The 26,669-nt window shown below is 47.5% G+C and overlaps 1 protein-coding gene across 3 annotated transcripts in view; it reads left to right on the forward strand.

Moving 5' to 3' along the window:
• Positions 1-26,669, forward strand: part of PARP10 (poly(ADP-ribose) polymerase family member 10) — a 453,255-nt gene that overhangs the window by 125,791 nt on the left and 300,795 nt on the right. For all 3 annotated transcript variants that reach the window (XM_086966532.1, XM_086966534.1, XM_086966533.1), the window contains exon 6: positions 22,088-22,300. In XM_086966532.1, the coding sequence (XP_086822658.1) occupies positions 22,088-22,300 (213 nt within the window). The remainder of the gene's footprint in view (positions 1-22,087; positions 22,301-26,669) is intronic.

A 26,669-nucleotide genomic window follows, 5' to 3' on the forward strand; every position in this document is an offset into this window, starting at 1 on the left:
TGCTTTTAATGCCATGACATCTGCTCTATTCCAAGGAGTATATACCCAATTATAAATAAAATACCCTTGCACATCAGGGGACCCCTTATCTGAACTAGTACCCGCTCCCTTAGGAGGAACGTACAACGGCGCTGCCTCCCGCATCGGTTTAGCATGCACAGTGTCGATCTTATCTGAATGAAAGATGGGTGACTGCTTCCCGGCGCCAGACAGGCCCGAAGACTCGTCGCCTCTTCCTGGAGCCGTAACATTTCATCCCGTAACGCAAAAAGTCGTCGAACTGCATCGGGCACCTGGGAAGAAGGAAAAAGACCTTTACGTAATTCTTTAGCATCAGCTACCACATCCTCAGGTTCAAAAACGTCAGAGCATTTCCGGAAGGCGGACACCACTTCATCGGAAAGAAAGCTAACAAAATACAATCTTTCTCTATCCTCCCATGTTTCAAGCTCAGTTAACACATCCGGTAGGGACACAGTATTTTTGGTGACCCGATAAGCAATCTTACGAAGATCAGTCATACGATCGGCCGATAACATAGACCGCGTATCCCTCTTCTGATCGGGCGGTCTGGAATCTCAATCTCCTCCATTCGGGGCGGACGGGCCAGCGTAGGGCAGGGGTGAACGATCTAATAACAAAAAATCATCATCCGATTTATTAAGGACAGGATAGAGTGGCTGGCGAACAGGGTACTGGCCAGATATTTGCAACCGCCATTCTTTCTCCTGCTTCTCCTCTAACTCCTTAGCTTCACGCTTTTTCAACTCGTGCGCTTTCTCACGCTCACTTTTCCGCTGCTCTTTCTCAATCAGTGCTTGTTCACGCTTCTCACGCTCTCTTACTTCTTTCACCCACATACGTATACACTCGAACATATCTGGTTGCACTCTCCGCTTACACATACACTGCTCCACATACTCAATCTTCCTCAAATCAAACGATCCAAACATAGGCCATCGCAACGACGGGTCCTTCTTGGTATATTTCCTCCACAACGTGCTGTACATTATAGGGGAAAGAGCAAACTTCACATACATATCTCTATTCGGCGTTCCCTCTGGGGGAGCCGGCTGTGATTCTTTGAGTACCAACCGGTCATTTCCAAACAGCAGCACCACTTACGAAGTGCGCTAAAAACGGGCATGTCTCAAAATAATGCAGAATATGCAATGTTACAGTAAAATGGCACTTAAAACGTTGCGCCGTTCAAATTAAAAAAATCTGGAGAAATGTCCCCACATTGCCCGCCTATATGGGTTGCAACTCGTATATCGCAATCAAAGACCCATTCACAAATGACTAGTCAATTTCAAATTCAAACAAATTAGTCAGGGCAAGCGTATCCTAAAACTGCCTTGCCAATCAAGACTCAAAAGGCTCGGGGCAAGTATCGTACAGCGGTTCTTACCAATCAAGAGCGTCCAGATTCCCACTGCCAAGTTCTGATTTCGCCCAAACGGCCACTACACGGCAAACCGACAGAAGAGGTCTCAGTCGCGGACCAGCGCCACCCAGACGGTCAGATCGGAAGGGAAGGAAGAATACCTCGGGATGCCAGGACTAAAGGCGCCTTTGGCAGTGATCACGTCCCCGGCAAGGTTCCAATCCTTCGTCACGACCAGTCCTTCGAGCATCCGAGTCGCCGATGAGCCCCACGTGACGGGCGCCAATTGATGAGTTTAGGCTTCAGCCAGGCCCGCAGATGCGAAAGGTTCGCTCTTCTGTACACAAATAGTCCTCAGACTATATAAGAATTTGGCACGGAAACTGGAAATACAAAGACAAAGTTTAATAAACCTTTAAAGGTGGTACTACAACCCAGACAACACCCTTCAGCATTGTACAAGGTAGCACAAAGAACACGGACACGCAGTCCCCTTTTATACAAAAAGAAGGGATTCATAAGTGGGCGGTTACAGCAGAAGGACATGATTTATGACCATATAAGGACATTTCTTGTACATAATCAATACATGGATGGAGCGAATGGTTTCGTGAAGCCCCCTGAATGCACATTCCAATCCCCTCTAATCAGAAACAGATGTTGCACGTACTGAGCCTGCGCTAGATGGGCTGGAACTATTTATAGATTGTTGCTGGGCAAACTCCAGGGGTGACGGGCAGTGAGGTAAGACTTGCCTCGTGGCGAGCACATGGCACAATGTAGCCTACAAGATGGAGGCCAGAAAACAAAATGGAGTCTGGCCGTAAAGTAGTAAGACATAAGAAAACTACCCTAAAGACACAACAATATGTCTTCAGCGGATGCTTAACATTTATCGCTGTTTTATTTACAACAGGGGCTGAACCCTAGGGACTTCTGGGGAACTTCGCGGTACGCGAACAGGAGGCAGGGGAGGAGAACGTCCCACTTGCGTCTCAGGGATTCCTCGAGGCCCATGATCATCCCCTTGAGGGGGTGGTTAAACCGCTCGACCAGGCCGTTACCTTGGTGGTGATACGGGGTGATGAACTTGTACGTCACCCCGCACTGTTGCCAGAGAGACTTCATGTACTTGGAGATGAAGTTCGTTCCTCTGTCGCTCACTACTTCTCGCGGGAACCCCACCCGGGAGAAGATCCCCATGAGGGCCCGCCCCACCACGGGGGCTGTTGCTGTTCGGAGGGGGATGGCCTCGGGGTATCGGGTGGCGTGGTCCACCAGGACCAGAATGAACCGGTGTCCTAAGGACGTTCGGGGGTCAAGAGGTCCCACGATATCGATTCCTACCCGTTCAAAGGGGGTACTGACCACAGGGAAGGGTTGGAGAGGAGCCTTGCGTTGCCCTCCGCTCTTACCGCTGGCCTGACACGTGGGACAGGACCTGCAGTGGGCCTCCACATCAGAGCGCATGTGTGGCCAATAGAAATGGGTGACCAATCGGTGGTACGTCTTGTCTTGACCCAAGTGTCCCGCCAAGGTTCAGGAGGAATCTACGGAAACGTAGGAGTACCACCAGCACTCGGGCTGACCCTAGTTCGGCGGACTTCTGTTCACTATATAGCAGGCCATTTTCCCAATAGACGTGGTGGGAGCCGGACTGGTCATCGGCGGCCTGCTGCCGCGGCCCCACTAGAGAGGGGCAAGAAGTCTGCTCCAGGCAGAACTCCTCTCGGGAGGGGCCCCCCCTCTTGGCGCCACTGGGCCAACTCAGGGAGATCGTCCGTGCTCGGGGCTGGCTCACCAGCTGGGTCCAAGGAACCGGAGTCTGGGTCGCTGCTTTCACCGGGAAAGAGGTCAAGGCCTTCCGTCTGCCCGCTACCCTCTGGTTCGGCGGGGACGGGGTGGGGTAATTCGGTAGTCAACTCCTCGGGGGTGGCCATCCGGGCCGTCATGGACCGGGTGGTCACGCAGGCCCGCTTGAGTAGGCCCACCATCTCGAGGTGAGTCTTGCGCTCTACTTGCTTCCAGGGGGAGCTCTCTAGATCGTTACCGAGGAGACAGTCCACGGGCATGTCGGTGCGGACTGCAACTCGTAACTCTCCGGAGACGCCCTCCCACTCGAATGGGACCTGAGCTATCTTACAGGTGCGGACAGAGTTGTCCGCGGAGATCACTCTGCAGGAGGCACGGGGTACGATCTGGTCTGGGGTGACTAGGTGTTCTTTTACGGCAGTGATACTGGCCCCTTTATCTCGGAGAGCCCCTATGCGGAACCCGTTGACAGTTACCTGCTGTCGGGATTTCTCGGTGTTCTCTGGGTGGAAGGTACCGGGGACCATTTCTCTATCCCCCATGGAAACTAGGGTCATGGATGCTGGTTCACACCCCTCGGAGTCCTCCACCTCCTCTTCTTCCTCTTCTAGGGCTACGTTGGCGAGGTGGCGCGCAGGGGGACCTGCAGCAGGGCTCTTCTTGAGCAGGGGACAGTTGGGATCATTGGCATAGTGCCCTGTCTGATTACATCGGTAGCAGGCTGTGGTGATTCTGGGTCCTGATTTAACGGGAGGGAACTCGGCCTTGGCGTCCGGCGGGGGAGTACCTGTCTGGTTCCTAGGGGGACTGCGAGGAGGCCCTGCCTGGTAACCCCTCTGTCTATTCTGATTCCCTGCGCCTCTCTGGCGGGAAGATCATTGTTCGTTGCGGTTATAGTCGCCCACGGGGGACTCGGGTGTTCACCCACCGATCAGCCTCGACAGCCAACTTCCGGGGGTCGGCCAACTTGCTATCCAGAAGGTGCTGTCTCAGTTCCACAAAGCAATTGTTGGATAGGTGTTCATAGGCGATGAGGTCTACAAGTTCTTCGAAGGTGGACACCTTGCTGCCCTTGATCCACCCTTCCAAGGCTCGGCTGTAGAAGTTCACATATTCTACCCATGTGGTGCCGGGGATCTTTTTGCAGTCTCGTAATCTCTGCCGGTACATCTCCGGGGTGAGCCCATAGCGAGTCAGTCATAAGGGCGTCTTTCATATGGGTATAGGAGTTCACGACGGGGGAAGGCAGATCCAGCAGGGTGTCTCTTCCCTCGCTGAGGAAGCGGCCCCACAATCCAGCCCCCCAATCCTTCTCGGGTACTCGGTGGGCAGTCATGGCGACCTCGTAAGCTTTGAACCACTGCTGGATATCGTCGTTCTTGTAGTATTCCTTCACTACATCCTTGGGGATGTGTGCCTTCGGTTCGACTGGGGGTCCAGGGTCTCTGTTCCCCGAGGGTCGGGTCTCTTCGTTTCAGGCTTTAAGTTGGAGTTTCTTCCCTTCGTGCTCCCGCTGGAGGTTCTTTTTTTTCTAGCTCCCGCTGGAGCCTCTTTTCCTTCCAGCTCCCGCTGGAGCTTCTTTTCTTCCAGTTTCCCTTGCAGCCGTAATTGCTCTACGGCTAGTTTCTTTTCCACCAGCTTCAGTTCTCCTTCGATTTTAATTCGGGATAGTTCTAGCTCGTGGTTTCGGTTGCGCTCTCGGTCTGCCATTTCTTCTATTGACAGACCTCTCTCCGTGCTGGTATTTCGTCAGTTTCCGTCAGCTGCTCTCCCTCTTCCACATTTCCTTCTGCCGCGGGGAGGGGAGCCCCGGCTTCTACCCAGGCCGTCAGGGCTTTCTGGAAGTCATCTTTGGTGCTCAGTCCAGTGGTAGCGATGCGGAAAACTTTACAGAATTGTTTTAATTCCTTGTGTGTATACTTTTCCAGTTTTTCTTTCTGAAATGCGGTTTTCTCGCTGGTTCCGGTGAGACTCATGGTTGCCCTTGTTCGGGTGGTGTCAGTCGCTTTACTGTACGATTCTAGACGTAGGCTCTTATCCCGTCGCTTGCCACCAGTGTTAGAAGGGGCGATCCCAGAGGCCAGGTTATGTCTACCCGACTCCTCCGTGACCCACCTCTCCCACCAATAAAGCCGAGCCTTATGAGAGATCTCCACAGGGGAAGACCTCAGGTAGCGCATCGTACACACGAGGACCACACCACACTTAAGAACCGACACCACAACGTATGTTCCGTTATCAACTTCTTTATAAGCACATAAAAAGGATTATCACTTTTAGATACAATGATCGAGGGATCGCAGAAAGTCTCAAGTCTTTTAGGGATGGGGTAGCGGGACAGTCTTAGTATCGTAGGCCAGTACGGAGCGTACCCTGCGCACAGCTCTCAATCCTCGAGCCGGGGAGATACGGAAGATGGGAACCGCACTGGTGGTCCACTCACTTGCAGGTGATTCCACTCGGGTTGGTAGCATCGATAGTCCAGCCGGACTAGATTGTTCCTTTAGCCGCAACAACGTCAGCAGGACTCAGTGGGTTCGGTAGAGGTCTTCAAGATTCAAGCTCGAGCCGCGACTAGGTCAGCAAGGCTCCAATGGGTTAGTTCCAAGAACGAGCCGCGACAGTGTCAGCAGGGCTCAAAGAGTTCACGAGGTTCAGTTCAGCCGCGATCAGATCAGCAGGGCTTCCTTGTCCAAGATATAACTACTGCTAGTTCAGTGGTGGGCCTTGATATAGTCCAGTGGCCCTTTGATGTCCGGACCCTCACAGGCGGAGGTCCGAGGCTTTGGGGGCGGCCTGTGGGTGAGGTCCAGCGGTTGGTCCTTTGATCCCTTTGAGGATGCGTCCGGGAATTCCCAGATGCCAGCAGGTCCGGAGCCAGCACTCGGGGAGGCCAGAGTTGTAATCGGAACCAGTCTCCCAGGGGAGGCCGGAGGTGTCACCGAAACTTCTTGTCTTCGCTCACTAGGGTAGCCCTCACCCTCCCAACGGGGGCTGGCGCGTCTGGAGCCTACGCTGCGCTGGGGCTGGGGTCATACTAGGCCCACGGAGTCAGGGATCTCGGGAAGGGAAAATGGCTGCCGGGGGCTTTTGGGGCCTTGCGGGTTCAGGGCACGCGGACTGGGAAGGTGGCCGGGGACAGGCCAATGCGGGTCGTGGGCGTTTGGCCGGACATGGCCAGGGCAGCTAGGGGTCTCTGGGTACTGAGCTGGGCTACCGGGGAGCCGTGTCGCGGGGGGGGGGACCACGCCACGAGGCCAGGTCCAACACACTCTCATCACCACACACACACTCTCACCACCACACACACACTCTCACCACCACACACACACACACACACTCTCACCACCACACACACACTCTCACCACACACACACACACACTCACCACCACCACACACTCTCACCACACACACACACACTCACCACCACCACACACTCACCACCACCACACACACTCACCACCACACACACTCACCACCACACACACTCACCACCACACACACTCTCACCACCACACACACTCTCACCACCACACACACTCACCACCACACACACTCACCACCACACACACTCACCACCACACACACTCACCACCACACACACTCTCACCACCACACACACACACACTCACCTTCACCACCACACACTTTCACCACCACACACACTTTCACCACCACACACCCTTTCACCACCACACATCCTTTCACCACCACACACTTTCACCACCACACACTTTCACCACCACACACACTCTCACCACCACACACACTCTCACCACCACACACTCTCACCACCACACACACTCTCACCACCACACACACTCTCACCACCACACACACTCTCACCACCACACACACTCTCACCACCACACACTCTCACCACCACACACACTCTCACCACCACACACACTCTCACCACCACACACACTCTCACCACCACACACACTCTCACCACCACACACACTCTCACCACCACACACACTCACCACCACACACACACACTCACCACCACACACACTCTCACCACCACACACACACACTCACCACCACACACACTCACCACCACACACACTCACCACCACACACACACTCACCACCACACACACTCACCACCACACACACACTCACCACCACACACACACTCACCACCACACACACACTCACCACCACACACACACTCACCACCACACACACTCACCACCACACACACTCACCACCACACACACTCACCACACACACACACTCACCACACACACACACACTCACCACACACACACTCACCACCACACACACACACACACCACCACACACACACACTCACCACCACACCACACACACCACCACCACACTCACCACCACACACACACACTCACCACCACACACACACTCACCACCACCACACACACACACACACTCACCACCACACACACTCACCACCACACACACACACACTCACCACCACACACACACACTCACACACCACACACACACACTCACCACCACACACACACACTCACCACCACACACACACACACACTCACCACCACACACACACACACACACCACACACACACACACACACACACACACCACACACACACACTCACCACCACACACACACTCACCACCACACACACTCACACACACACACACCGTACACACACACACACTCACCACCCACACACACTCACCACCACCACACACACACACTCACCGAGCCACACACACACACTCACACCACACACACACTCACCACCACACACACACACACTCACCACCACACACACACACTCACCACCACACACACACACTCACACACCACACACACACACTCACCACCACACACACACACTCACACCACCCACACACACCCACCAACACACACCACCACACACACACACACTCACCACCACACACACACTCACCACCACACACACTCACCACCACACACACACTCACCACCACACACACACTCACCACCACACACACACTCACCACCACACACACACTCACCACCACACACACACTCACCACCACACACACACTCACACCACACACACACTCACCACCACACACACACACTCACCACCACACACACACTCACACACCACACACACACTCACCACCACACACACCACCACCACACACACACTCACCACCACACACACACACTCACCACCACACACACACACTCCACCACCACACACACACACTCACCACCACACACACACTCACCACCACCACACACACTCGCCACACACACACACTCGCACACACACACACACACACTCACCACCACACACACACACTCTCACCACCACACACACACACTCTCACCACCACAACACACACACTCACCACCACACACACACTCACCACCACACACACACTCACCACCACACACTCACCACCACACACTCACCACCACACACACTCACCCACCACACACTCACACCACCACACACACTCACCACCACACACTCACCACCACACACTCACCACCACACACTCACCACCACACACTCACCACCACACACTCACCACCACACACTCACCACCACACACTCAGCCACACACACTCTCACCACCACACACTCTCACCACCACACACTCTCACACCACACACTCTCACCACCACCTCACACACTCACACACCACACACTCTCACACCACCACACACACTCTCACCACCACACACACTCTCACCACCACACACACTCTCACCACCACACACACTCTCACCACCACACACACTCTCACCCACCACACACACTCTCACCAACCACACACACACTCTCACCAACCACACACCACTCTCACCACCACACACACTCTCACCACACACACACACTCACACTCTCACCACCACACACACACACACTCACCACCACACACACACACACACTCTCACCACCACACACACACACACACTCTCACCACCACACACACACACACACACTCACCACCACACACACACACACTCTCACCACACACACACACACACAACACACACTCTCACCACCACACACACACACACTCTCACCACCACACACACACACACTCTCACCACCACACACACACTCACACACACACTCATCACCACCACACACACACTCACACACACACACTCACCACCACACTCTCACCACCACACACACACTCTCACCAACACACACTCTCACCACCACACACACACTCTCACCAACACACACACACACACATCACTCACCACACACACACACTCTCACTCTCACACCACACACACACACAACACACTCATCACACCACACACACACCACTCACACACACTCACACTACACACTCTCACCACCACACACACACACCTCACACACACACACTCTCACCACCACACTCTCTCACCACCACACACAACACTCACCAACACACACTCTCACCACCACACACACTCTCACCACCACACACACTCTCACACCACCCACCACACACACACACACACTCTCACCACCACACTCGCACCACCACAAAAAATTCAATAAAATATATATAAAATTTCTTTTATACTATTTATTAAAAAAAATGTTTAATTGCCCGATGCCGCACTTGCGCTTTATTGGCGGCCACACCCCTTTTTTCAGACAAGCTGAGTCTAAGGAAAGGGGCTTGGCAACTCTTGAAGTGAAAGCGCTGCATGGAGCTCTTTTACAAAAAAAAAGCATTTGTTTGTCAACTTTACAGGCAAATGCATTTTTTCTTAAAGCACCCATACGCTCTTTCACTTTACTGGCGGCCACGCCCCTTTCTTTAGACATGGCTCATCTAAAGAAAGGGGCGTGGCCACTGTTAAAGTTGGAGCGCAGCATGGACGTTTTTACAAACCAGCATTTGCAAATGCAATAGGTGTCATATTTGCAAAAACTCTTATGAATGTGAGATGGTTGGAGTTCCCTCCGAATCTCTCACACTCCAGAATACTGAAGAAGTACTATTCCACTGACACGCACTCACACACTTTCAAACATGCTTGCTAACCCCAGCTGGCAACCAGTCCTGTTCTCTGCAGACCTATCTTGCATGCATGGAGTCGGATTGGCCCCTAGTGCTGCAAAACCTCATAACCGGTAGAGAAGCGCTATTCAAATGAAAAGCCAATAGAAACACCTTAAAAGCCTGCAGTCACTCGTGCAGTCTGCAGCTTAGCAATCTACAGCTTAGCACCCTGCAGCTTAGTACCCATGACAAGAGCACACCCATTACAGAGCCAGGATTATTATAACCTAAAATTCAAACGTCAGTAAAATAAACCTTTTTTGTACCATTTGCAAAGAAGTACTAAATTGATATATCGCAATAACAGAGCCGTCCTGGCTGTTGGCATTTGACTTGCGCTTGTACACAAATATATTTGCCTTTTGTGTGGGCCTTGGCCCACCTGTCTAGCTTTGTCACTCTTACATTCCATTGTTAAGTAATGCGCTGGTCGCTTATTAAGATTTATCTGGAATCCTACTGCCTTCTACCTGTTTGAGGTACAGGGAAGTGATCTGAATTAACTCGTAATCATGCTAGTCAGAAGATGTGTGGATCACTTCTAGGGAAGTATCCGCTCCGGTCGCAAACCATGTCTTGTTCATTGACTTGCTTTAGGGGCCCTCCAACGGAATGAATATCAAGATCTCTTTATCCCTTTCTGCATCACAAAGAATCACTAATGATTTCATCAAACCACGCGTGTGATCCCGGCTTCATGAGCGCTTTGCTACTGGCTAACCAATTGTTTTGAAGATATGATCAATCATATTTATACAACTTTCCCCCCCAACCCAGAGCTGACCCAACTGTCTTCCTGATTTTTGTTTGACTGCATGGTGAAAAATTGCATTAGATGAAGGCAAACACAGAGGCTGCTAGAAACAGCCAAATCCGTGTCACACTGGTGAGTCTTTCCAGGTCAGTTGCCCACCATTACGTCCCTTTTTAATATTTTTATAGACTCTGCCTCAGTCCCTATTGTCTGGGGAACTGCACTAGTCACCCCAACTTAAAAATAATTGCTGACCCTAAAAATCTCAGATTATTGCCCTATCACTATATGGAAATTAATATCTTACTCAGTGAGGAGGAGCCAGAGGCTCTTTTCCTGACAAACTTGGTTGCACACAGACGTGGTACGAACTCTTTCCCCCCCTTCCCCCCGGCTATCGCATACTAAGGAAAGACAGAACCTCAGGGAAGGGAGGAGGGGTTGCTATAATTCTTAAAGACCACATAAAAGGGCGCACCGGACCAGATAACATATAGGACTGTGAGAGCATGGGCTTTACACTAACTTTTACCACGACATGCTCACTATCAGGAATCCTCATATACAGACCACCCGGCCCCTGTGGAAGGTTTACGGAATCCCTCACCAACATAGCATCATCGAGGGCAAACAATGATGCAAACGTCACGCTCCTAGGAGACCTTAATCTGCATCCAGAGAATCCTATGGAAGGCGAAGCACGTAACCATACACAAAATTTACTTGCTCTTCAATTGCGTCAGACTGTAACCAGTCCAACTCACAATAAAGGACATATACTGGACCCAATTTTCTCAAACATTGACAATATTTCTACACATGACCCTGACCCTATTCCCTGGTCAGACCATTTTATAATCCCAATAATCTGGAGAATACCTAGACCACCGTCCAGTCTACAAAAGTTTGGGACCGACCGTGGGCAAAAATTATCCCCGAAACCTGGACGGATATCTTAACAACGTCCTACCCTAACTGGGGCAGTGACCCCAATACGGCTTATGACTAATACACGGAATTGATAACTGCATCCCTGGATGCCACCATCCCCATCAGATGGAAGGCAAAGAGGCCCGCAAATAAAAAATTCCCATGGTACACCCTGAACATACGTGAATTCAAGCAAAAGTGAAAAATGCTAGAGGGAATGGAGGAGGAACTACTGCTCGGAAAAAAAAATATATATAAGGAGGCAATAAAAACTTACCTAGCCGAAATAAAAAAAAAAGCACAGGCACTATGTATTGAGCTAACGTCCCAAGAGAAATTGCTAGAATAGCGAAAACTTTATCAGCATGCCCTGAGATAGAAGGCTCCACAGAAGGAGCCGCACAGATGTAAAGAACAGGCTGAATTCTTTAGCAATAAAATTCTTAACATATACAATGCGTTCCAACCTTCTCAGCAAAAGCAAACACCGACCCCCAAACAAGCCAATGACCCGGAGAAACCATATTATTTCGAGGACATTCCGATCTTGGACCTAAACACCCTTGATGAACAATTTACAAAAGTCAAATCGGGATCTCCTGGCGACCCAGCACCTGCACACTTGCTGGGAAAAGTTAAGGAAACCATCCTCCCAGTACTCCTGGAAATGCTCAATCTTTTCCTTACCACCGCGATAGTTCCGGTAAGATGGAAACACGCAATGGTAAAAGCACTTTTAAAAAAAAAAAACTAACTTTTACCCAGAAAACTGGGGGAACTACCGGCCGGTATCACTACTCCCATTAGTCAGTAAAATACTGGAAAAACAGGTCAACAGGTCACTGTCCAACTACCTGGAATCATATGAAATTTTTCATAGCACACACAGGCTTCCGACCGAACCATGGAACGGAAACCGCACTCCTAACAGTAGTGGAGGAGTCCAGGAAAGTGCTTGATCTCGGGGGGACAGTGGCAGTTATCCTGCTGGACCTGACATCCGCTTTTGATACGGTAAACCACTGCATCTTGTTAGACAGACTTAAGGAGTTAGGAGTAGTAGGAAATGCCCTCTCATGGCTCAAATTGTTCTTAAATGACAGAACGTTCCAAGTGTTCGAAGGTAGGTACACCTCGAGAGATTCTGCTTGTTTGCGGGGTGCCACGGGGAACGTCGCTAAGCCCCACCTTTTTTAATGTGTACCTCAGACAACTGGCCGAGCTAGTACCTCCTTTTGGAGTTAGTATAGTTACATACGCGGATGACACACAACTGTTGGTAACCCTCAATCACCCAAAAAAGAGCAATACTGACCTAGAATCATGCATGCAGCGGGTGGCCACCTGGATGGATCAATCCTTCCTCAGGCTATACGGGGACAAAACTGAGCTTATGCTTCTTGGAAATGAAGCAGAGGCTCACTCTAAGATAAGCTGGCCAAAATGTCTTGGTCCCCCTCCTACGCCCAAAGACAGGATCAAAAGCCTAGGAATCTGGCTCGACCCCTCAAACTTGACCATCAAGCAGTACAAGTTGCAGCCACCTGCTTCGGCATCCTAAAGCATCTAAGAAAGATACTGCTGTTGCTCCCTGATACTGCGCGCAGAACTATGGTTCAATCACTGGTCCTTCCTTGGCTGGATTATTGCAAATCACTTTACTTAGGAACTCCTAACACCACGATCAGGAAGCTTCAAGTAGTGCAGAAAGCTGCGGCCAGATTACTACACAATATCCCGGGAAAACAATCGGCAAAACCAGCAATAAAAGCACTTCACTGGCTGCCCATTGCTGAACGCATCAAATTCAAATCCCTCTGCATTGCAAACAAGACGCTATGGGGCACAGGCCCAAAAATAAATCCTATCCTCTTAACTTTCCACCAACCTATGCGTAACCTAAGATCTGCTAACCTCTTCCAAGCCAGTATACCTAAAATAAAGAGTGCAAGCAGGCGGACGCATGTTTTCCTATAATGCCTCCACCCTATGGAACTCCCTTCCGCTCAAGCTCAGATCCTCATCAGATCCCCTTGCATTCAGGGAACAGCTAAAAACATGGCTATTCCAAAACCTGCAGTAAGACTCTGGGTTGCTGTCCGTTGCTACGTAAGTGCTGGGATGCCTATGGGTAGCCATGCGCTGAATAGGAATTAATTATTAATAATAATAATAATAATAAAAAATCTCACTCCTCCTTGTCTGTTGCAAACTTAAACAATCAGCTCTCTACTTTCTTGGAAGATCATAAGCTCCTCGATCCCTTCCAGTCCGGCTGCAGAACTGGGCACAGTACTGAGACTGCGCTAGTCTCTGTTACTGATAGTATCCGACTATCTCTGGATTCATGGACCCCAATAATGCTTGTGCTTTTGGACCCACCTACGGCCCTCAACAAGGTCTCCTATGGCATCCTAAATCACAGACTGCACAACATTGAAGTGTTTGGCAAAGCACTCCAATGGTTTGTTGAATTCTCGAAAGACCATGCACTAGGTATCTCTATGAATCTCTTTAAATCTCGTACCCTGCTGGTCAGGAAAGGGGGGCCACACTAAGCCCCACATTATTCAACATCTGCGTTGCCCCTTTGGCACACATCATTAATACACCAATCAATCGATTGATTGATTGATTTGGGTGGCCAACAACAACCTGCAACTAACCAGACAAAAGACTTGAATACTTCTATTTGGGAAAGACCAACACCTGTGGAAGTCGGATTGGCGGCCATCAGAACTGGGTCTTGTCCCAACCCCAAAGCAAGTATTTAAAAACCGAGGTGTTCATCTAGACACATCTCTGTCCATGAAAGAACATGTCTCAGCCCTGTGTGGAACTTGTTTTGCCACTATGCAATTATTGAAAAAAGCATCCCCCACCACAACCTCTAGGAAAACCCTAGTTCAAGTCTTATTTGCAAGGTGTCTTGACTGTGGCAGTGCTCTGCTCCTGGGTGCAAACGAGACCTTGCTGTCTAAAGTGCAGATGGTGCAGAACACTGCTGCCAGACTCCCGTCTGGTTCTCCCTCTACTCCTATATTACACACTCTGCATTGGCTACCTATTAGGAAAAAACGAAGTTTTAAGTTGTGTGGCCTCACTCGCCAATCCTTGAATGGTAAGCTCCTGCCTACTTACAACTGAGACTTGGATACTATCTCCTGACCAGACTGTTGATGTCCACTGACAAATCCCTACTTCAAATTCCTCATATTTGTACCTCAGGATTTGACAGGAGGTCCTGCTCCTATCTGGCCCCCATCTGCTGGAATACATTTCCACCACAAATATGTTTGCGTACAGAGCTGGGAAAGATGAAAGGTCTAAAAACGTGACTGTTTTAGTTACTTACACTAGACTCATACTTCAGCAAAGCGCTGAGAGATTTCTTCGGGGATGATTCGCTGCGCTATACTAAGTAATGCTAACATAACATAGCTAATGGTGTAGACTTCCAGAAGTTCCCTTTGTTTAATAGACTATGTTTGTGTTCAGCAGTGTGGCTTGGTTTAGTTCTGGTTGGGATTTAACACTTACCACGCCATTGTTTGCTGTAGGAGCCCTTTACTTGAATTTATCGGAGACTACAATTTTTTTTTGTTGCAAAATGGATTTCCTCCTTTCATGTTAACTCATGTTTGGAGTCTTGAACACAATGTAGGACTGCATCTTGTGGTGGTCTGCGTATGATTCGCTACTCATTTTCCACCTGGAAGGCACCACCACTTACCAGCAGAATTTTCAAAATATGCGCTATATTTGAGAGTGGATGGGTAATAATTCCCCAGAGTGCCTGACTCCGGACCACAGGGTTCACGGTTCGATCTCAGGCTCCGGCGGCAGGTTAGCCCAGCACCATGCGACTTTGGGCAATAGCTTGCTTAATCTACCCGACGGCCCCCAGCGCCGTGACACCCCAGTCGGTGGTAGCTTTGCGCTTTACACATGCTGGCATTTACATTTAGGGGTTGTAATCGACAGAGAGCACTCCTTGATCTCCAGCTGCATCTTTATGCAAATAAAGATGAGAAAGATTGCCCAATTTCTGACACAGGATGCACTTAGTTATAATAGTTTTAGTCTGTACTAGACTATGCAAACTCCATTCCCTTGTGGTTGCCCATCTCTCTTATACATACTACAGGTTATTTAGAAACGGGCAGCTCGCCTAATCTACAGTCGTCCACGTGCCCCAAGTCAGCCATGTTTTGAAAACTTTATATTAGTTCCCCATAGAGTAATGAGTGAATTTTATAGTTTGCTGCCTTACTCTTCAGGCTATTAATGGCGTTGGCCCTTAATTCATAGCATAGAGATTAAAAAAATGCACGCCCTGTCGGCAGCTTCGTTCTTCATCCGCTAATATTTTCAGTGTTCCTAAATTCTGTCAAAAAGCGCATTTGAGGATGTAGTCTGTCGGTCCTAGCTCCTGCTTTATGGCACTCCTTGCATTTATACATTCACAAGGATACCTTTTTGGAATAATATGAAGACCTGGTTATTTAAGAAAGCCTATCACTGAGCAGTTTTATTGTCTGATCACGCCCTTGCACCAAGAAACCTTTAGTGTATGTGCGCTTTATAAAAAGGTTTAATATAAGCTAAAATTCAAACGTCAGCAAAATAAACCTTTTTCGTACCATTTGAAAAAAGTAATACATTGATGTATTACAATCCACTTTGAAGTACCGTCACCTTCTTTAGGAGTAAATATCTCTTTAGCTTGCAAAGCCTAAACTATTTGGAGCTTGTTTCATCTAACATCCTAAGATGAGAACAAAGAGGCAATTATAACTATTGCATTTTTTTGTATCCCGATTTAGTTGGCAGTATCCAATGTAAAATCTCAAATCCTTCCTAGTTTCTGTCCTGGACCTGAACTGTTCAGAGCCTGCTGCTATTTCCCACTAAAACTATTTAAACCCTGTCATCATAGACTATAAACGTGTTACCAACATAGTTAATCAGTCGCATTTTCAAACAGAATCTTTGCATATTGAGAATCAAGGATGTCCTTATCATTATCAGCAATTGACCATGTTTTACAATTGGTTTTCCTATTTTCAGAAGTGCCTTTTAAAATTACCCATAAGTTTAAAACAAATTTATTTTATTTTCAATAGTTATCAACTAGATGTAGAATTTTACTGTGTGTTGTTCATTTAGGCTTTCAGGAGATGCGGTTTTCAGGTTTACAGTGCAGCACATTTCAGTTTTAGCGTCTTTTCTTTTTGTATCCTCTGCTATTAGAGCTTTCATCGTAGCCAAAACCTAGAATTTTAGTATGTTTATTTATTTTTTAAACCGGTCTTGTCTGACGGGATGCACATACTTTTCTGTACACTCAGGAACCGGAGGATAGTGCCATGTTAACCCTTCTCACATTCACTGGTGAAGTTACAGAAACAAATTGGCTTTGATTAAAGAATGTTTTTTTAATTATTTTGGAGAAAAGGTGGCTTAATGTAGGGAACAAGAAATGGATGCTTCTGTATGAGTCTTTAGGGAGCTAGTATCCAAGACGAACAACTTGATTCACAGTTATTAACATCCAATGTAGGACATGATTGTGGAGTGTTAGAATTGGGGGTCTCTGGTTGGCACAGGTATGTACTTGTGACCAGCAGGGACCCTCTCCTCAAGTCAGGGCAAGGGAATTACCCTCTTAAAATAACCCCTGCTCACCCTCTAGGCGGCGTGGCGCGAGCAGTCAAGGCTAGTTCAGAGGCGATGTAAGTTAAGCATTTGTGACCACATACAGTAATCTAGTGACCACACTACAAAAGGACACCACACAAGGTTTTATATAAAAAAAGAAGTATAATTTATATAGAAGTATCACAAGACCAATAAACGACAAAAATAATTCACAGTACTATTAAAATTCAAGAGTTCTGGTTAAAAAGGTGTAAATCAAAGTTCTGTGCGAGTCGGTAGCCTTGTCCGGCTAGGCGTGTTGAAAGAACACAGTCTAACAAATCCAGCCGACCGCTACGGTCCGGACCCACTCAAATGCCGACCGACTCAAACACAGTACCTTTTTCTTGAGGCGGCCGGCAAGGATGTGCGAGCCGGTCCCGGGGATCGTCGCGGTGCGGCTAAAGAAAGCGTTGCAGGTCAGTGTCCCTTCCGTCGCTGTGCAGGCTACGGCTCGTTGACTGCGTCGGTGAGCTCAGAGCTTGCGTTGTTCGGGGCGGACGTTGCTTGTTGCGGTGCTTCCAGCTTTACGGTGCAGCGTTCGAGCCGGAGTTCGGGAGCTGGCGTCGGTCAGTCCGGACAGCGGTGCGAGTTGGGCGGGTCGTCGAGACGTGTGCTAAGCGGTGCCCAACTCCGGGGCTGTCACATGACTCTAAGTCAGCAGCAGTGACCGCGTCGGTCAGACTAGTTCGGTTCGGTGTAGCGAGGCGTTGCACTTTGCGGTGGCCTTCCAGTCGCGGTGCAGGCTACGGCTCGTTGACGGCATTGAAACTGAGTCGGTGAGCACAGAGCTTGCGTTGTTCGAGGTGGTCGTTGCTCAGTGCGGTGCCAACAGGACACCGGGCCGGTCATGAGTCGGTCACGAGTCGGTCACAGCTCCCTGCCTCTGTAGCCACTGGAACAGTAGCAATTCACAAAGGCTGGCGAAATCAACTGGTCCTGGGACTTCGGTCATGGGGCAAGCTCTCTTCCAAGCCCTTGGAGATCTTTTTAGTACAAGTTGAAAAGCAAAGGTAAAATCCACAAAGTCCTTTCTCCTCTCTAGGCAGCCAGGCAACCACTGCAGGCCAATCCCCCAAGCAGCACCTCAGCTTGGGAATAGTCTCTCCTCAGTTTCTTCAGGTTCCTTCACCTCAGCAGAGGTTTCTTCTTGTCAGTTCCAGGAGTGATCTAATTTCATGGGATCAGGGTCCCAATACTTATACCCCAAAATCCTTTGTTCTCTGAGGGGAGAGGGGCCTGTGCCCAGTTCAAGCCAGTTCTGAAGCACTCTGTTTACCAGACATCTCCTTCCCAGCGCACGGCAGGCACATCAGACGCCCCACAGGAGGTGGAGCCAGCATTGTGGAAGGCAAGTACAGTCCCGATGCACTTTGTTAAAAGTCTTCCTTCTCTTCTTTCAGTGTGCAGGGCAGAGACATTGGACGCCCCACAGGGGGTGGAGCCAGCACTGTGGGGTGCGGGCACAGTCCTATTCAGGTCCCAGGTGCAACTCCTCCCTCCCATCTTGTTGCAGATCTCCCTATTTACCACTAGGCTGCCCCAGCCTGTCTCCTGGAATTCCCCAGTCCTGTCACACACAAACCCAGACAAGGAATACGCAACCTAGCAGAGGCGGGCTCAAATGGTTAGGCAAGCAAATACCTACTTTCTAAAAGTGGTATTTGCAAACCTAGAATATTAAAATAAACTTTACTAAAAGATGTATTTTATTATTCTGAGTCCAGGCATACTAAACTCTAATTTCTACCATGTTCTCGGAGTCTTCTAGGATTATAAACATGTAACAATCCAGCAGCCCATTTTAGCCTATGGGGAACAGGTAGCCTTGCAATAGTGAAAAACGATAATGGCTGTAATTCACTATTGGGACATGCCACACACATCAGGGCTTGTCCTACCTTATACTTACAATGCACCCTGCCCTTGGGCTCACCATAGGGGTGACTAATATGAAGACAAGGGAAGGTTTAGGGACTGGCAGGTGGCCAGTCAGCATGACAGTACCAGACTGCACGCAGGCTCTGCAATGGCAGACCCTACACACATTTTACAAGGCTGCTTCTGTGGGTGGTACAACCAGTGCTGCAAGCCCACTAGCAGCATTTGGATTTACACGCCCTGGGCACACTCAGTGCACTGTACTAGGGTCTGACAAGTAAACCAAATATCCAATCATGGAACCACTAATAAACACATCAATTTACAGTAGGGAGCACTCGCACTGGACAGCAGTGGCACAGTGCCTAAAGCATCTAACACAAGAAAAAAACATGTTGCAACAGCAAAAATGGAAGGGAGACCCACGCCAATGGTGCCAGGTCTGACGGGGAGCAAGTGGAGTGCCCAATTGGGAAGCCATGTGCCCCCCCTCCTTTCTTGGTACAAAAGGTATGTAGTGATGCAGTGTGACTAACCTAAAACCCTTGCTATACATCACCAATTCCGGAAATTTCTTACCATTTACTCATTGGTGGAGCCCATATCATCGCAAATTTATATTCACACAGTCCCTGAAATGGTGATAAGTAGACGAGCTGCAAGACATGCGGTGTACCTAGTTAACCTATACACCAACCATATACATTTTATACATTTTATTCATTTTATTTAATAGTTATCATTTTCCAAGCATCAAGGTACTCCGCTACTTTGGTCGATGGACCAAACTAGTAGGAATCAGTTGATGCGATTAAGTCGAGCTCAATCACATTTAAAAACCTTTAACATTTATTGTTATTTCGCAGCTCTGTCGGCCCTGCCAAGATGCCCTCGTCCACGTGTAAAGTGTTGCTCTAGTCCAGGTTTTTTTCTTTGAATTCTCAGATTTGTAGTCTTGTTTGTTCCATTATAAAACAGGACTACAAGTTCTAGAATTCAACTTAAACATGCCAAGGGAGACACATGGACATTAAAAAGAGGATAGTCCACAGAGAGCTTAGATCTATAATCATGCGGGGTCCTGCATGACACTGCAGTCTTTTCAAACATATAATTTGTACAATCATTTTTCAAATGTCTCTTTGATTTGCTGAAAGGAAAAGCCAACACAGATGAATGCTTTGATACAAAGGCTTGAGTGTCCCGAAAACGGAATGGGAATAGTCCATGGTGAGTGAAAGCAGCTATTGGGTGAAGTCACACTACACACTTTCTTCAATCATTTACTCAAAGCACCTTTCAAAATCAGTCTTCTAATATTGATCACCTGCAGAGTTAGAGGGAAGAAAATGGGGAGCTGTTAGCTACAGAGTAAACATTAGAAATGCAAGTTCCTAATGAATAACCATATAAGTATGTTAGTGGACAAAAGCATGATTTGGAGGTAAGAAGCCCCTACCAGCCAGATCCCTGCACTTTTTGTCACTTGGAAGGAGTTGAACCCCTTTGCCTCCGGGACTGGTCTGTGTGCCTCACCCGAGCAGAGTCCACCCTATTGTCACCTGCACAGAGATTAGCTCACACTGACCTCTACAAAGCTTGGTTCCTTCTCCCACTTGCACACTTAACTTAGCCACAGGTTGCCTGTCTGGGATCAACTCCATTAACTGTTTAGACACCAGTCCCACATTTTCACCTGTAAAGCTCATCCCGCTTACATGTACAGATATCAGCGCACTCTCACCTGCCGGTCCTACTTGTCTTCCCCCTTTACCTATACTTTTAACAGATCTGAACCCTTCCTCTCCCTTGTGGAGACCCCGTCCCTTCCCACAGGCCTCAGTCATCCTGATTCAACTTTACATATTTGTGCTTCTTTCATCTGTTTCAAACCCCATTTTCTCCCCAAGAGAGCTTAATGGAGAGAGAGAGAACTTGCTACTACTAATTAAATTTTTTTAAAAACATTTTATTGTTTATAATAAGTGGTACAGATAAAGCACACACTGCAATCCAGCGCATAGGAACTCCAGGAGCCATTTACAATATTTCTGGTGCCTATTTGTTCCCTCCCCCTACCACCCTGCCACATTTCATGTCTCCCCTCCCCTTTAATCGCTACTTCTTTTTAATTATCTCAGCCCACTATCTCACACTTTCTTAACAATATAAACACCCTTTATTTGCCTGTACAGAACGTATGCACCCACTTATGTGTTTAGAGCTCAGACATTCCGCTCTTCAGTAAATATTACAGACTTCACCACCTGTACAGAGCTCAGCCCCACATTACATGTGGATAGTTCATTATTTGTCACCTGTGCAGAGCTTCACCCTTCCTTCTCACCCGTGCATAGCTTGCCCTTTCTTATCACATGTTGAGATCCAAGCCCCTCAGATTTACGGAGAACTCTCAACCCACAGAACTACTTATGCAATCCCCCTTGCTGCTTGGTGTCGTCTGGACAGAGCTCAAGCCCTTCCTCTTACCTGTAGAGATCCCGGAACCTCTCATTGGTGCATACCTTAATGCCTCTGTCCCTGCGAGGTATCTCCTTGGTTGTTTGGTCTCACCTGCCTCTTTCTTCTGCAGATCCTTGGAGGTGCTGGGGCCTGCCAGACTGCTGAGGAGGTGATACGGGACATCATGAATGGCGTTGGCACTCTGCAGGTGAAGCTGGAGCACCCTGGCATCGCCCGCTACTTGAAGGAGGAGCAAGGGCTGCGCCTGCTGAGGGAGTTGGAGAAGCGGGTCCAATGTGTGTTTGGCATGGGACGGCTGTGCTGGACCCCCTCGGCCAATGAGGTACTTCTGCATCCTTTGATACATCTTTCGGCATGTGATAGTGAAATGGTTTCCACCCAGTGATTAGACGAGGAGCTTTGAGAGTTCAGCTTTTCGCTTTACCTACTATGCTCCGTGTTGATGCAGCTTCCTCACTGATGATGCCCAGTGCAATCTCCAACACGTCCTGACTGCTCCTGAAGCTTTAGTCTGAGTGCTGATAACTGGAGGTGGAGCTCCAGGGGGTATGAAGTCACATTTTGTGGAAGATAAATACATGGTTCTTAAGTCTTATTTTATTTGGCTCCTGAGTTTCGGTGCTAGACGCGTGGACACCTGTCTGGCCTGGCAGTTATGACTTTTATTTTTAAGCTTCAGGAATCTCTAGGATTAAGCTCTTTTCCTCTTGTTTCTCTTAGGCCTTCAGAAGTGTGCATTATCTTTTAATTATGAAAGAAACCCTGTGTTGCACTGGTTTGTGCGTTGTGCATTTGATTTTGAAGATAATACGTGGTTCTAGCGGGAGCCATTGTAGTTTAAAAATGGGTGTAATATGGACTGATTTCCTGGTGTTTACCGGCCTAGCTGCCTCATGCAAGGTGGCTATGAGGGATGAAATGGATTATTTATGGAGACGGGTTAGGATGGTGTTCTCTCTGCCACTAAGTGTGCTCTGGGTTTGAAGGTTTTGGGTGGAACGGGGCTTTTATTTTCTATGACAGTACATGTGGTACATTGCCTCCTTCATCGGATTTTTTATGTGATTGGTAAAGTTCAGAGCTTTCAACTGAGAACCCAAGATACTTGAGCCCCAGGGAAGGATTCAGTGTTGATACTTGATGGAGTTAGTTCATTCAGCCATTGTTTGAATGTAGAACTACTAATGCTGTCTTGTTTGAGTTCAATTTCAGTGTGAATTCCGATGTCCAGTCGATGATCCGTTGAAGGCAGTTTTCCAGGTTGATAATGTTTGAGGAGGTTGGATATCCTAAAATAGGGTTTGATATTGTCCGTGTACTGATGTAGTGCTGTTATTTTCTCCACTTGTAATATTCTCTACTTGGGCTCCATGTAGAGTTAAGAGATGATGATCCTTCTGGATGACACAGATTGGGTAATAAAATATTGATGTAGATGCTTAAATTTGAATCACTTGAGTAAGGGCTGATGGGAAGGAATGGACCTTATTAAATACAGTGCTTCAATGTCATTTCTGGTTCAAAGCATATATTTAGTAAGGTTGTGCGACTCCATGACGAAAGCTGCCATCAGGTATTGAAGTTCCAGTTGACAGCTCCCTCCTCCTATTATTTTGAGGGTGATAACAGTCATGTGAAGGAAGGCTGATTCTGTGCTAATGTTTCAGCCAGAATCGAGGCTGAATTTTGTTGAGGTAATTACTGGTAATTGGTGTAACAAAATTAGTACTTACTGCTTTCTCGATTTTCCCATCAAATGGTAAAATTATCACTGGTCTCTGCTTCAAATGATTCAGTGTTAAGTTTTTTTTTGTTCTTAAGTAATGTTGTTGCATGTCCGCTTATAAGCTAGTGTGGGAAGGTGCCTTGTTAGTAAAGCGTTCACAATCTTAAGTAGAAGGGGCATGAAAGCTTTTGAGCATGCTCTGACCAGTAAATGTGAATGGTCTTCTGAGTGCAAGGATGTTGTCAGGATGATTTTATGGAGTTCTTCCATATTCATAGGTTGGAAGAAAGGACAGTTTATTGTGCTATAGAGGGGTGGTGTATTCTTCGATCTAATTCCTTATATATGTTCTGTATTTTCTCAGCTTTTTCTACTGAGCTAGGACACATTGGTGGATGGATCAAATTGTCGTATAATGTAATGGATTAGGAGAGGATCTTGGGCTTGTTCTATTTGTTTATCCTAGTTTTGAAGTAGGAGGTTATTGTCTCGATCACTACTTCGTTCATTCTTGTAGAGTCTGTAGAGCAGATTTCAATGTCTAAATCTTCCACTTTCTTCCAACTTCCGGTTTTTCCCTGATCCTGACAGGGCTTTAGATACTTTTTTATCAATAAAGACCTATCCTGCACTCACTAGTGTACTTGCTTAATCCTAGTAAAATAATCCTAGTAATCAAAGTATGTGTGCTGCTTCGTGTTGGATCCTGCTCGTCCCAGAGATTAAATATCTGATGCCCAGTAGCACCCGAAGGTGCTCTAGAAGCGAAGTAAAGTAGGCTACTAGATTACTCATTTTGAGCAAGTACAAACAAGTACAAAATATTTGAATTGTTCAATGACGTTTTTCAAGCAAAAACATAGGAACCACTCTACATTCTTATCCAACTATTGTTACATCACATTTAGTTGGATGTACATAATATTTAATCAAATAACAATGTTATCAATCAAAGCTTGAATGAAGAGCCCAATGCATCTCTGGTGTTTTCACCCTTCTTCAGAGGAGGCTGAAAATGTAATGGTACCAGTCGTTACCAATTAGAATAGAACAGAGGCCTAATTATTGGAACAACTGGATCAAGAAACAAAAATAAACAGGGAATGCACCATGCAAGTTTTTTACAGTGAAATAGAGAAGTGCTCAAAAAAGCTACGGAAAGGTAACCATTCCTATTGCTGAAGTCATCTGCGGAAGTAAAGCTTTCACCACAGGCATCTTAACAGTGCTCCAGCTTGTTTTACAAGTAAGGCCGCTGGTGCATGTTGGGATTTGTAGTATTTTGGGTTAAGGATAGCAGTCTTTTTTTCTTTTATTTCGGATATGTTGATTTTTTTAACGTTTGACTTGAAATAGTGTCAGGTAGGGCTTTACGTATGCTAGTGCTCTTGTATATCAGAGCTATGATTATAACAGAGTTCCGCATATATTCGGGTCCTAGCTTAGCTGTCCCGGTCTCGTCATACCTTGGTTTCTGTTGAAATAATGTGTGACTTGCTATCGAGTATTTAGCACAAAGCATTCAGTTGATTAAAAAAAATAAATATGGCAATAAATAAACTCAGAGTATACTTTCGGTATCATTTCCGCCGAGTAGCACACAGGGGATCCAAGAACTGGCTGTTGTACAACCTTCTCCCCTTGACCACATTGTGAAAGTCTTGGGATGGTCACTTCATGTCGCTGTGCACACGTTTTTGACAAAATGGTCCGCATTGGTCTTGTGGTGTCGCCGCGACTGCACATTTACATTTTACATCCTGCAAGGGTTGTCAGTGACTATGTTAACATGTTACTCTTAATTTTTTTTTAATGGCATTCCGGGATCACACTGTATTGCATGAATGTGAAAAAGGGTATTTAAAGTTACTTTTCAACAGTGCATGATAGTTGAGCATATATTAAGGAGAACAACGGTCCATAGGGTTAGATTTTTCACAAAACAAATGGAAATATAGACTCCAATCAGTACTATATTAGCAAGTTTTTCAGTACCCAGCCGGGCCTGAAATTTTATTCAAGTATAAACACAATTAAAAGACCACCAGAGAGGTCTAATGCAAAAGCTGATAGGGTACAAGCCTGTACCTATCCAGAGCACACTCGAACAAGGTTCGGGGGTGAGAGGGTAAGAGAAGAAAAGAGGGTAAAGAATATCAGGCAAAAAGAACATGGGAGCCAATTGTCCCTTGCATCATTAGCACATTTGCAAAGCAAGTTCAGACAAGCAATTCCTGTAACGATATTGACACAATGGGAAGGTTACGGAATTGCAAAAGTGTCGACGGCGTTTCGATCCCTGGCTCCTAGTGAACTGGGATCATCATCAGGACTTTAACAATATATTGCCTGTATGTACTTTTTGAAAAGACCTGTTGATAATGGGAAAAACGCAAGATGGGAGAAAAGAGAAAGGAAAATTCTTGTTTAAATACAGCACTTATTTCAGGTACTATGCACTTAGATTCACAAGGTATTCATTCGTGTCATGCCAAGGTGCTCAACGATAGATTTTGCCCATTCATGTTGACTTCATAATCATTGTGTTCCAATCTCATGCTTTCCGAGCGAGTGCAAAAGGATTTAATTTAAAAACCAAATCAAATCATTACACCGTGAGCCTGTCGACGCTGTCGTGATTGTGGCTAGAGTGTCGTTTCCGAGATTGGAGCAGTGGTGACTGATCATGTGGACTTCATATTCATAGTATTCCAATCTCATGCTTTCAGAGAAAGTGCAAGCGGGTTTTAATTTAAACTGACTCGATTTGCGACGCTGTCGTGTTTGTGGCTAGAGTGTCGTTTCATGATAGGAGCTGTGGTGACTGCGTCGTGAACATGCACAGCGTGGACATCCAAGAATCAGTAGGGCGAGACTATCTACGTGCCTATTGTGATTTCAGCGATGTTAGGTGATAAGGGGACAAACCTTTTCGAGCGATCTTCAATCAACTCCTGTGAGTCTA

The sequence above is a fragment of the Lissotriton vulgaris genome, chromosome 4_1 (genome assembly GCF_964263255.1).
Source record: "Lissotriton vulgaris chromosome 4_1, aLisVul1.2, whole genome shotgun sequence".
NCBI lineage: Eukaryota > Metazoa > Chordata > Amphibia > Caudata > Salamandridae > Lissotriton > Lissotriton vulgaris.